Raw genomic sequence first — 12,987 nt, forward strand, 5'->3', positions numbered from 1 at the left:
TGACATAATTCAGCCTTTATTTTCATATCCGAGAAGAGAAGAACAGTGATGATAAATATGGGGTAAGTCTGGAAAGGGAAGATGAAGGGACTATTTGGGAAAAGACAGCAATGGGTCAGACTGTGGTTAAGACCAAGAGGAGGTAAAGGAGGTGGATTCAGATTGGATCCATGAGCCCAACCAAGCCAGTGAGCATCCCACACCTGGCTACTGACTTTTCAGAGAGCCTCGCTCTCCAAATTAGGCACCACAATTAACTATGTGAAGTTGGAGGAATTGCTTGGGTGCAGTTTAATAGGAAAATGGCATCATATTTTGGTACAAGGTTATAGAAATCCATGCAATGATGCCATCTTAAGGAACTGTTTCTCGCTTTCAACTGATGAGAGATGGTACTGGTGAAATTGCAGGCGTGAAAATCCCAGAACTCAGAAAAATTTGCAGGGCGGGCTTTTCAGTCTGGATGTGTTAGTATTTGCCTTTGTTCTAAACAAGTTTTGCTTCACAGTCTTGTCTGCCTTGGGGCTGCTGAGCCATGGGACTTTGCTGCCCACACAGCCCTCAGGGTCCATCCAGACCAGGCCAGATGTGCCCCTCCATTTCTGCTCCATCACCTCTTTTCCAGATTTAAGTGTCTTGGTGGAACAGAAAGGAGATCGCTATCTGGAAGAGAATAATTGATATTCTACTGATTGGCACTGCCTCAGGGATACTTCGCTGCTTTTTTGACTTTATGGGCAAAATCTTTCTGTTCTGTAATTGCAGTTCTTGGTGGAAGGGAGGGCTGAACTTGCATCCATAGCTGGGTGATATTTGGACCTACGTGGATATTAGTATTATCAGCAGACTGCTTTCAAAGCTGATGGCATCTGAAACAGTCCCATAGGAAACAGTTGCTCCAGAAAAAAAGACCTGCCTTGGGCTTCTACAAATCTGCTGCCTTGAAATGGTGTATTAGGATAGAGCCAGAACCAGGAGGAGAAAATCAAAGCGTTAGCTGGGTGAGCGTAAATGATGTCTTCTCTTTCTCATTCAGTTGAGTTTCTGTGTTGAAACTTGTTGTTCTCGACTTCCTATGGGTAGTCTGGTAAAAAGATGGGGTTGTAAGTTTAAGTTTGTCTTTCTCAGTTGCTTTTATGCACGGACACCACCGGAAGGCTAATTTGAAGCCAGAACGAAACCTGTAAATGTAAGAAAAGAGATTAAATGGTGAAATGATCTTTTTAATTGCACAGAGAAAGACAAATGCATGACTTGGTTCTACCTCTGAATGACCATGGCAATAAAAAATTTCTGTGGCAATCAAAGGAGTGAGGTGAAGAGCTAAATGTATAAAACCATGGAGGGAAGAGCAATAGGAGTTTATGATTAGATATCCTTATTATTTTAAGTAAATATATAAGATCAGTGAAACGGCAGGATGTTTGATGTGCTCAGTAGATGGTGTCGACCATGCTGATAACAGCATTTGTGAGGAGGAGAGCATCTGAGGAAAATACATATGTTTACCCCCTGGAAGCTTTTTAAAAAACCATGAGTAATTAAATGAGGAAGCTGTCTCCTTTCTGAGAGAGGAGGATGCTTTTGGTTGTTTCAGATTAAATGTAGATTGGCTGAATGGGCTGCAAAACTGCCTTCTTTTGCGAGCTTACGGGCTGTTTGAAACGCTCTCTAGGCGTGAGCCTCCTAGCATCGCTCTGGAGTTAGGTGTTTTGCTGATGGAATCCCAGTGAAACAGCACTGGAGGTGCTGGAGGAGGTAAACCTTTTATTACCCCTAAAGCTCCCTGTGCATGCAGCTGGGCTGAAGAGAGATGCGGGTTAGGGAGAAGTCTGGCAGTGGGATGCGAAGGCAGGATTTGGCACGGAGATCTGCAGGGCGGCCAGAGCAGCGTCCCACGTTCGGCCGCACCAGCGTCCCAAGAGTAGCCCGTTCTCAGCACAGAGCAAGAGAGACATCTCTTGGCACGATGGGGTTGCGCTCTCCCAGCTGCTCGCTCGCTCGCTCACTCGTGGCAGCGTGCCTAGACGGGACTCGGGGCAGGTCACCCGTGGGCTACTCCTGCTCCCCACGGGGGGGTGAGCCCGGTGCCTGCGTGGGGCTGGGTGGCCTGGGAGGAGCGGGTGACCGAGCCAGCCCAGCATTAGGTCAGCAAATGCGTTGCAGGGATTATAGGTTCCTTCCTCCTTTCTTGGAAATAAGGTAGCCTGTGTGTGGAAACGGGTGCAAGTGTGGCTGCGCCGATCGGACGCCTGCTGCCTGCGCTTTATTCAGAGGCAGAAAATCTTAAGGGTTGAGTTAAAATCTCACTCGCAGAGATTTCATCTCACGTTAGTAGCAGAGTATAAATTAAATTTGTCTGCTCGGCCTATGGACTGCAGTTGAAAATCACAGTTGTTCTCAACTCCGGAAATTCATGCTTTTTCAGATTGAGATTTTTGCTTTCTCTGTGCACACGTGTGCACGATTGAGATTTTCGCTTTCTCTGTGCACACGTGCGCACGCTACTCACCTTTGGTTAAGACAGCAGTATATGATGGGGTTGTACATCGTCGAACTCATGGCAAGGAGAAAGATTGCGAGATAAACCTGCTGAATGTACTTCTGCTGGTAGATGTCTTCCTTGAAGCTCCCCAGGATGAAGTATATATGATAGGGCAGCCAGCAGACAGCAAAAATGATCACAACTACCACCATGGTCTTCACAAACTAGGAAAACAAAACCAGTGTGTTATTCCTGGGCCTCTGGGTGATCGCTGGGGGAATGGGAAACGCTGCTTTTGTTTTGGGTGTCTTTTGCCCTCCTGAAGTGCTGTGTCTGGTATGTAGACCTGGGCTGCTATGGCAAAGAAACCAGCCCTGGTGATGGAAACTGGGAACAGGGAGAGAGTTTAGAGCGAGTGTATCCTGGGGCACCGAGTGCACTTTCTGCAGAGGACCTGCTTGCATCTGCATCAGAGGGAAATGCTATAACTGCTGTTACACTGAAACCTCTCCACCTTGTCCAGAGCTTTTTCCCTGGTTTATCCTGCAACCTGCAGATTCACTGGATGCCAGGCTTTACTCTCTAAGGACTGCTGGGAACTGGCCCGCTGCCTACCGATGTGAGCCTTTCTTCCTTGGAGGCTGGCTCGTGCGTGTAGATCACCATTTTTTTCATACTCGCCGAGTGATGCCCTTTAACCCCGGCCCAAAATATTTTGTCAACCTTTCATGCCCAATCCCACAAGATTTTCTATCAAATGCAAGCTCTGTTTTGGAATTGGAGCCAGCAGGGCTGGTGTGCTGAGGGTAATTTTTTTTAAGTTTCACTTCTGACCTTTTTTTTGGCATTAACTTGGTGTTTGTAGCGGACTCTGTTAACGTGGTTGCCTGGAACTGCATTGCTCCACAGGGTAATTCCTATAATGCTGTATGCGACAAACATCACCATTAAAGGCAGTAAATAAATCAACACGATCACTGCAATGTGATACCTGAAAAAGAAGAACAAGCACATTTTCATAGTCAGTATGTCTCTTGAAGGGCTCTTCCAGAAATTGTCTTTTGGACATGTATGTCTGGCTCCCGTTAACTTCAACCCCAAAGCATGAAGAAGCAGAAATTTTGCCTACAAACATTGTTACAGGGACTTCTGTAAATAGCAAAAGCTCATCTCTCTTGTGTTGGGATGATTAGTCCTTGGACTTGGATTCACTGCTCTTTCAAGACGGAGTAATATCGTTTATCTTTTATCAGAGGGTTACAGTCCATGGCCACCTGCTCTGAACTTTGCTATCCCACTGCAGCCAGGAAAGAGAGACGTCTGAGACTTGGGGCTGTAAAAATAGGAACCTTTAAATCACAGATATGGAAAAGGAATATTCCAAAAGCTACAGAGTAACTAAAAAAATGCAGTAATGCCAACAGCTTTATTCAGCAACAGTGAAAAAACCTGGATCAGGGACTGCAAAATGTAGCTGGCTGCTAACGGGGGGCACAAAGTCGGCAGGGAAGACTCTGCAGATAGCGAGGAAGGAAGATTGCCCGTTTATAGCGTGCGGAAAGTGAGCGGCAGTCATTGCTGTATTTGCATTGCTGGCTGGTTTTATTTGTGTGCACACGCACAATTACGTATCACCAACAGGCTACGTGGTTACTGCTTCAGAGGAAAGCGCTGGCATCTCCTTCGGCTGTATTTTAGCTCAGCCCTTCCTAGCTTTCCACGTTACCCCACAAGCTTCTGCTGGTTCCCTCATGCCAGGGTTTGATTATTTTAAGCGAACACCATTTATGGGGAGGGAACAACCTGCTCACTTGGTTACAGCAGCTGTCAAATTAACATAAACAGTGTAAAAACTAGGATTAGGCAGGAGGGCTCTGGCAGACGCTGCTGGCAATGACCACAAAAGGCTGGGTGCAAACGGTCTTTCTCAGCATGACAACGCTCCGCAGTTACTGGCCGCATTAGCGAGCGGGGTCAACTGCTTTGCGGAGCGCCCTCAAAATGGGTGTCGGGGCGCTCGGCGGTGTTTGCTCCTTGGGGTGGTTGCAAATATCCAAGCAGTGGCTGCCCATAAAAAAATACTATATTTATGAAGTGTGGCAAGTTTGTCCCTGCCTGTTTTCCACCCTTCCCAGTTGTCCTCAGAGCAGTACCTCTTTTGAAGGTCTAATACCACGTGTGGAACGCAGCAAAGCCCTTTTAGAGTTCCCACCCTGGGAGAAGGAGGAGAGGACGGGAGCCTAAGCTTGAGCACGTGACAAAAAGAAACTTTTAGTCTTGTAGTTTTGCTGTTTTGCTGCAAAGTTAACCTGTCACCTGAAAAAAAATTCTCTGTGGTTAAGGTTCTTTATTTTGGTTAAACTTCTACAAATTCAGTCCCTTCATATCCCGTATTTCTCAGGCACTGGCAGTCACGGTAGTGCATTGTTTGGTTGTTGGTTTTTTTTACTTTTTTTCTAGCATAATTATACATGGTTTTCCTGCAGAAAAGGATTTTTCTTTGTTCTGAGGTCTAGAAATCTTGAAGGCTGGTTTTACTCAGCTACAAAGGATTCAGAGGATCCACAGTCAAAAGAGGAACCCGGATCTCCATTTCTTTGTTTTTCCTTTGGGTTTCTCAGTGTTTCTTTTCCTTGATGTTTGGACTAGCACATGAATGGCTGCATGTGTTTTTTTTCTCCCTGGTCTGTATTGCAGGCATCTGTCCCAACAGATCCATCACTCAAGATGATTTCTGGGGAGCGCTGCTTCCAACTTCCTTTCTAGGAGAGCTACTGAAACCTGCAAATCTGAGGCTGTTGAGGGAGACCAAGCTGGTGAATGAAGTGATGTATCGTGTTTGGGAGCTGCTGCTCTTCAGCTGGGGATCCCAGAAAGAACCTGCCCCCTTATTTGCCATGTTCAGGACCAGCCTTTCCAGCCCACAGAGAGTTTTTCAGCATGCTGGGAAACTCTTGTTTCAATCCTTCCCAAACCGTGAATGCGGGAGGGATAAACCTCACGCTTTTTATCTGAATAATATAGTCATCAGTGACTTATAAGTGATTATCTACTATCCCTCCTTCTCAATGGACAGGAGCCTGGCACACTGTGTTCCCCAGCATGTGCCATGGGGTGCCAACCAAGGAGCCCTGGGAGGAACATCAGCCAACATGATGCGAGCTTGATTTTACTCTTTGCTCTTCTGTGACTCTGGGGACCAGGGACAACTGATGGTCAGTGGCTGAATATGCTGCAGCTTGGCCAAAGTTACATGAAGCTCCTGGAACTTGGCACATAGGAGTGTGAAAACCAGTTAGTTTTGTAGTAACTAAATGTAGGAGGCATCCAGCTGTCTGCCAGAGGTGAAGACTGAGAAGGAAAAAATGTCCCTGGTGCGTGGAGCTGGGCAAAAGCGTTCACAGTGGAGAATGGATGTGGGGAGTTTAGCACTTGGTTTTGGTTTGAAAAATTGTTTCCATTTTTTTAATTGATTTGTTCCTTTTCCGCAGCTCTTCCATTACTATTTCACATAAATATGTTTTGCTTGATAAATTTCTCAAACTGCTGTGTGTATCATGTGCTTTGAATAATGATTAATCACAGCAGATCCCCTAAAAGCAGGGTATGGCTTGTTTCATCTGTCTAAACAATCTTGCTTTAAAGCAGGAGGAAATTGCTGTGAGGGTTAGGAGCTTTTGGGAGCGCAGATGTGTGCCCAGATAAGTCAGTCTATAAAACCTTAGGATGTTTGAAACATGCTCCTAAATTTTTTTTTCTTCTCCTTTCTTTTTCCCCACAAAGAGCAGCATAATTTTTAGCTAATTATGTGGCTTCTCAGCATTAAGCATACCCAGTTTCTTCCTGCCTAACAGAGGGAGAAAATCCAAAATCTTTGGAACCAGGATTTATTGCTTGTTGAGAGACTTTTCGCTCTGGTTTCTCTTAAATCCACCGAGCCCTGTATCTAGGGTTTCTAGCTCTTATAACCAGTTTTCAAAGCAGGGGAGGATGGTGCATCACCCTTCTTCACCCTTAGCCATGAGCCCCTGGCAGCTTTTTCCCCAGTTGGCTTAAACTGAGCTTAGATGGGCTGCCCCAGACCCGTATTCCCCTGCTGCGTGGTTCCCCCTCTCTCCCAGTACTGCCTGTAGCCAACAGTTTGGAGATGAAATTAATTTTCTAGTTAACTTTTGCATGAATTGGGAGTTCTCTCATGTCTCTTACGTGAGCTGGTACTTGGATCCGACGTCATCGGGCCAGACGACGATGCATTTCGTCGTTCCGTTGTCCATCATGATCTCGGCGTAGAAACACTGCGGGAAGGCGAGCCCAAATGCCACCAGCCAGATTATCCCGATGATGATGCTGGTGCTTCCAGCAGAGAGCCTGGGCTTGAAGGGATGAATTATTGCCACGTACCTGCAAGAAAAATAGGTGATGCTTTTACAGTTGCATTGGTAAACTATACAATAAATATAGCAAGTATAAAAACTCACCAGGACGATATAGTGGGCTTTATTTATAGAGACGTTTTGATAGGTTCCAGGCTATAATTAATTAGAAGGAGCTAAATTCTTTCTGAAGAGAATGATTGCAAGTCTTGGGGCAGAATATATTGAACCCATGTGGATGGATGCTTCTGGTGTGAGGAGGAGAGAGTCATCTATGCATTCCGCATATTGCCTTCGCAAGTATTCCCCTTACTTTGAATTTTTCTTTTTTTTCTCTTTTTTAAAAAATTAATTCCTCAAATGCTTTATGTGTTTGGTCTGAAATTTCGTGCTGTGAACTGTTCATGTTAGTTTGGAGTTATGCACTGTATAATACCATGCCCTTTTCTCCTTCCTCTACCAAAAAAACCCCCCAAACACTCTGTTTCCCCCTAATGATGTCAATCTCCTCTGATGCCCTGTATTATCACAACAGCAGACAGGGGTCTCAAGTATCATTCCCCCTGAATTTTTCCCCACTGATTTTTAGCCATGGAAAACTCTTGTGCCATCCACCTCTGCCTGTAAATGTTCACGCATTTGTGCTTGCAGTGGAAGGGGAAGGCTGACCCTTTTGTCCCACACCTGCTCAGAGCCCTCATGGCATATCTGACTATTAGATTACTTGCAAGCCCGGGGCGCTCTCTGGTTTTAAGTTCCCCGTGTAGAAATGCATGGCGTCGTAATGAGTACATAATCAATTATGCATTTCTTGTCATGCTTTCTGTACTCTTTGTCATGGTTGTTACCAAGGCAAAATAGAGTGGAAAATGCCAATTGCCTTCTAGTTTTCATAGCAAAAATCTGACCAACTCTGTGCTCTCTCTTGGCCAGGCCGTTGGGAAGGAGCTTTGCCCGGCTGCTGCTGCAGGACAGAGGGCGGCTGCACGGACAGACGGTGAGTAAGCCAGAACTGCATGGCAGCAGAGCCTTATTTAGCTATAAAATTTTCATGGCACCTTGCTTTCCTTTCCCTCGGCGTAGGCAGTATTATACAATACTTGAATCTGGTCAGGAAGGAGTCAAGTGGTGAATATTCTCCAGACTATTTGCCCACAGAAGTGCCCAAATCGACGATCTGCGGCTCTCGGTGAACGGCAAGACCTGGGTATAAGCGGTGCTCCCCACCGCGCTGCCGCAGCAGCCCGTGTTGCAGACACCGAAGGTGTTACAGGGCTGCTGGGTGGAGGCTCTGCCAGGCTCAGCCAGGGGTGCACCCCTGAGGCCAGCTGCACTTTTAGGCAAGCTCCTGCAAGTCGGGAGATTTACTGAATCTGCCGAGATCTCCTGGCTGCTCTTGTCGTGTGGCAAGGCTGCCTTTGCACCCCCTGCTACTCGTGCTCCCCGTGCCCTGCTCCCCATGACGTCCCGGGATGCTGGGACCACGCTCCCGGCACCCTTCCTCCGGTCCTCGTCCCCCGCAGACAGAACAAGCTGAATTTCGGACGCTCTTGTACACTTTCTGAAGAGGGCCTAGGAGACTTTGCTAACTGGAGTGTGAAACTTGAGCTGATATACTACATTTCTCCCTGGAGCGCTGCGGAAAGCGTGCGGTGGAAACAGCTGCTCTGTGTAGCAGAGCAGCTTGAAACGGGGAAGCAGAGCAGTCCTAAACCCAATGGTGAGCAGTATCGCCAGCGCCTTTTCCACGGCAGACAAAGATGACTTACAGAGCTGTCCCTTCTTAGCCTCCTTCCTTACAATAAACCACTTCAAAGGAAACTTAGAAGTTAAACAACGGAGCCCGAGTGGACGCAAGTTCTCATAACAATAAATGGAAGTCGTGAGTTTCCAGGAGACAGTGTCAGGATCTATTTTAAGGTTAAGCAAAGAATAGCTAAATATGGTTGGCAGTGAGATGCCAAGTTTTCTTTCTGATCTGTGCCATGTGACTAAAGAGATTTTGGCTCTATAGGTACTTTCACCAAAAGTCCCCAAGGAATGAGACTAGGGAGACATGTGGAGAGGCTGAAATGGATTTATTTAAAAAAAAACCCAAACAATCTTTGGCAGACCACATGTGTAAAATAGCAGTTACCAACGACCCTTGATTTAAAGCCAGAAACAGCAAAAGAGTATTCGAGTCTAAAAGTGAGCTGCCATTGCTTTTAAATAGGGATTGGCTTTCATCTGGACAACTGCAGGCTGAGAAACACATCGCTCATCCCTGTGCTTGTTAGCGATCCTTCCAGTGACCACAGCGGCCACTGCCCCGTGCCGGACTTTATCCCCAGCTCCCGTGCAGGTTGTACTGGGCGTTACGTGCACGTGGGGCAAAGCCTTCTTTCTCCTGCCAGTTTGTTGATCTGGTTTGCTTTGTCTATCGCTTGCTTCCCTGGGTGTGCTGGGGTGAACTGAGCTGCGAGCGGGGCCAGGAGTTACGAAAGCGACCCCAATGACTCAGGGAGCAATGGTTTTCGGATGGCTCCCAAGGGAGCTTGGAAGGGCCCTTCGTGGATACGTGCGCTCGATAAGGAACGGAGGAAGCCCGAAGGAAACTGCAAAGTCAACAGGAAGGCTCGATAAAGATCCGCCAGGTATTTCTGGACACCGGATCCGGCTGCCCGGGGGAAGACCTTCGCCGTGGGGTTGCGGCAGGGATGTAGGATGGAGAAGATACACACGTTCCCAGCGCCAGGCAGAGAAAGGAAGAGACAGAGGGAGGATGGGAAGGTGGAGGGAAGAGGGCAGAGAGCCTCGAAGGGAGTTTAAGGTCCTCTACTTCTTTTACATGCCATCGCCTTTAAGAGAGGAAATTCCCATGGCCTTTTGGCCACTTTCTAGTAAAAAGAAAACTAGCATCACGCTACTTAACAATGAGCTGTAAACACATTCAGACTCCACAAATTTAAGCTCGAGTAAAAGAGACTTGGCAGATGTAAGAGTGTATTATGAAAATACCAAATTACCTCAGAAGTCAAATAAAATCACTGTAATTACTTTCCTCCCTCTTGGAACAAGTCATTCTTGTGAACTATTGGAGCAGACTCTGCCATTTCTGATCTGTTTCCCATTATTTCTGGTGGTTTGCTGGACTCATAAGCGGGATTGTGGATGCTGAGACTTTCAGCATCCCGCTGCATATTCGTATTGCTGCAGGTCTGTCCAAATGATGGCTCTTTCTACTGGTTAAAAAAATATGAGTTTGCAGGATGACTGGGAAACAGTTTATGATCAGTAACATGGGAACAATAAAATACCAGCCACTTCCAGTTGTTACAGATTCAGGTGTGATTCAGACCAGGGATAAAACAGAAGAGCCTTCCTTTCATGCCAGAACTAGCATCTAGCCCCATAGTCTATTTGCCTGGCACTCCTCCCACTTTACTGATAAGGAACATGATACGGTAGGTGGGGGCCAACTGCCCAAAGTATTGCAATGATTTTTTTTTTTTATAACTTACAATGGACTTTTCGGACCTTATCTTCTCCATTCACCTCTTACCTCTCTGCAGCCACGGCTGTCATGGAGTAAATGCTCACAAACATTGCGGTGATGGGGAACCAGTTCTGAAACCTGCAGAATTCCTCGCCAAAATACCAGACGTTGTGACTGGCATAAATAAAATTGAAGATGGTATTGAAAGCGGACATCAGCAAATCCGAAAGAGCCAAATTAATGATGAAGTAATTGGTAGCGGTCCTCATTCTCCTGTGCGCAAGAATAATCCAGATGATGGTGACGTTGCCAACGATGGATGTGATAACTATGAAGGAATAGGTGATAGCCCACAAAGCGATTTGCCATCCCGGCTGGGTGAACTGGGTTACCTCTGTCCAATTGCCACTGTCCTCGAGGGAGTCAGCCTGCGAAATATTGCTAGCATTTAAAACGGAAAATGTGCTCATGGTTTTTTCTTCAGCTAAGTGTAAAATAAAATCTTCTGGCGTCTGTTCATTTTCTTGCAGTAGATGCTGGTGTTATGAATCCCCATGCATATGACTAAGTGCCGTTAAAAAGGCATTGGGATGAGATATCTCATGTCCTCTCGTCCTGTTTTCCAAGTGATGCAATGCAGTTTGAGGAGGAGTTGAGCGATACCGAGGGCCTCCTCCTTGCCTGGCATTTTAACCTATGCTTGAAGAGCAAAAACTAAAGAACAACTCTCCCCCTTGAGTTTCTTTTTCCTCTAAAAGAGAAAGAAATAAGGAAGGGAACAAAAAAAAGGGGGTGGTGGTGGAGGGGAAGAAGGTGTTTTCCAGGTCTGTGAGAGGCGATGTCTTCCTTTTAGATTATTTTTAGGGCCAAGAAAATACAAATGGAAGTATCAAGCCAGAGAATGCTTCAATCCAAGTGGAAATCTTTCTTTTTCAGGGCAGCGGTTTTCCAAGGCACCAGGTATCTGAATCCTCTTCAGCAGGACTGAGAACGTTTGGTTTTCTTTGCCCATGTAACTGTTAAGTGCGAGGCAGGAGCCGTACTGGGATAAATTATCTACAGGGTTTAAGGGAACTTTGAAAGGAGGTGGAGTCTCTTGCAGGCAAAAACTAAACAACCAATTTGACATCAAATCAAACATAGCAAAGTGGTACTTCAAACATTCTCCCCCCCCCTCCTTCTGTTTTGAAATAACCTCTGAAATGGATATGCTGCTATGTCAGGATTTTACAGGCTTAAATGCAAGGGTAGCTACTTTGCCAGGTTTACCAGTCCTGCAATCCTTGCGTTTCCAGCACCCTCCCTGGCTTCCTGCGAGCTCTCATAGCAAGAACGAAACAAAATATATTTGGTACAATTTTAGCAAGGTGGTCTTGCTCTCTGCAACTATTTGGAGGCTTATCCACGTTTTTGATATGTTTTACTTAATACTTAATGGTGACTGCCCTTTATAATATGACCAGCCATATTTAGTAGATTTGGTATGATTTAATTTATTTAAATTACATCAACATGTCCTGTTGGTGCTTGAAGAGTTGCCAGCGAATAATGCCAGGAGAGAGGCATTTGTGAAGGCCAGACCTGAGCTGGGATTTCTAATGAGGCTTCAGTGGGAAGTTGGCACCCAGGATCTCATCCGGAGCTCCAGAAATCCTTCTTTGGCTGCTCTCTAATATAGAAACATCCAGAGGAGCCTCAGCTCCCAGTCTCCACGTTCCGTGATGCTGAGGTGCTGAACGAGGGGCATTCCCCCTTTGGACCGCTGCGTCCCCTTTCCCAGCGTGTGCTGTAGAAACTTAATTGACCTCACATGTGCAAGAAGGAATATCTGGTCCTGACAGATAAGGGGAACCCCTGACTCCTGTCTCCGCTCAGAGCACAGCGCTCTTGCTCTCTGTCAGCTTTGCAGTAAAGGACATAAACATAAGTAATGTGTTGAGACTGAGATTTCAAAGAGTACTTGGCACTGGCTTGTGCCTACTCTGCTGGAAGCTGAAAGCGTTTCAGGTATTAAAACCTGTTTTCAGATATTGAAGCCTGTTTTCAGGATTCAGAAAGTAACATAAAGGAAAAAACTCCTGGGATGGCAGTAATTTTCCAGCTCCTGTAGTTGCTGGAGCTGCAGCTGTGCCAGGCTCCCCTGTAACCGGGCAGTATTTATCGGTTCAGGATCCTTTCCACCAGCTCAGCCTGGACTCTTTTGTTGCTTCATTAATTTCTGGAGGCAGCCTTCAGTTAACCCATCACCTAACGATCGCAACTCTTTAAAAGAGATCTTCTCTGATACGGTATTACCCAAGTGTTGTTTTTTTAGAAATTAATACCTGTAGTACTACGTGTAATATCTCCTTCTCCTCATGATGGTCTTCCCTACAGGTAATCCCACTCACTTCCCTACTGAGAAACTGCAAAAATACACTTGTATGTATCTTCTTGTATGTGTTGCAAAGCTGTTCCAGGCTCTTCTCGAAAGTCTTCCACTCACACCTCATTGAACAGCTTATGAACCTTCCACTTTCTGTATAGAGTCCAGGAGGGCTGCTCATGATTTGCAATACGAATTCAACAGCTAATAGTGTTCTTCAGATTTTTTTCTTTGTCTCTCTCAAATCTCTTAAAATTCCAAGGACAATATAAGCAAAAACTTCTGT

General features: G+C 46.0%; 1 protein-coding gene across 1 annotated transcript; it reads right to left on the reverse strand.

Moving 5' to 3' along the window:
* Positions 1-2,508: 2,508 nt before the first annotated feature.
* On the reverse strand, positions 2,509-10,856 carry TACR2 (tachykinin receptor 2). The gene is made up of 4 exons (XM_075025352.1): positions 10,403-10,856; positions 6,692-6,886; positions 3,320-3,476; positions 2,509-2,709 (listed from the first exon to the last, which is right to left on the reverse strand). The coding sequence occupies exons 1-4, from the start codon at positions 10,804-10,806 to the stop codon at positions 2,509-2,511; spliced, it is 957 nt and encodes a 318-aa protein (XP_074881453.1). The 5' UTR covers positions 10,807-10,856.
* Between the last annotated feature and the right edge of the window lie 2,131 nt (positions 10,857-12,987).

The sequence above is a fragment of the Buteo buteo genome, chromosome 4 (assembly GCF_964188355.1).
Source record: "Buteo buteo chromosome 4, bButBut1.hap1.1, whole genome shotgun sequence".
NCBI lineage: Eukaryota > Metazoa > Chordata > Aves > Accipitriformes > Accipitridae > Buteo > Buteo buteo.

Coding starts and splice junctions, on each gene's coding strand:
- TACR2 (XM_075025352.1), bottom strand. CDS start 10,806: ATGAGCACATTTTCCGTTTTAAATGCTAGCAATATTTCGCAGGCTGAC. Junction 6,887..10,402: donor ACAGCCGTGGCTGCAGAGAG/GTAAGAGGTGAA, acceptor TTTTTCTTGCAG/GTACGTGGCAATAATTCATC. Junction 2,710..3,319: donor AAGTTAATGCCAAAAAAAAG/GTCAGAAGTGAA, acceptor TTGTTTTCCTAG/TTTGTGAAGACCATGGTGGT.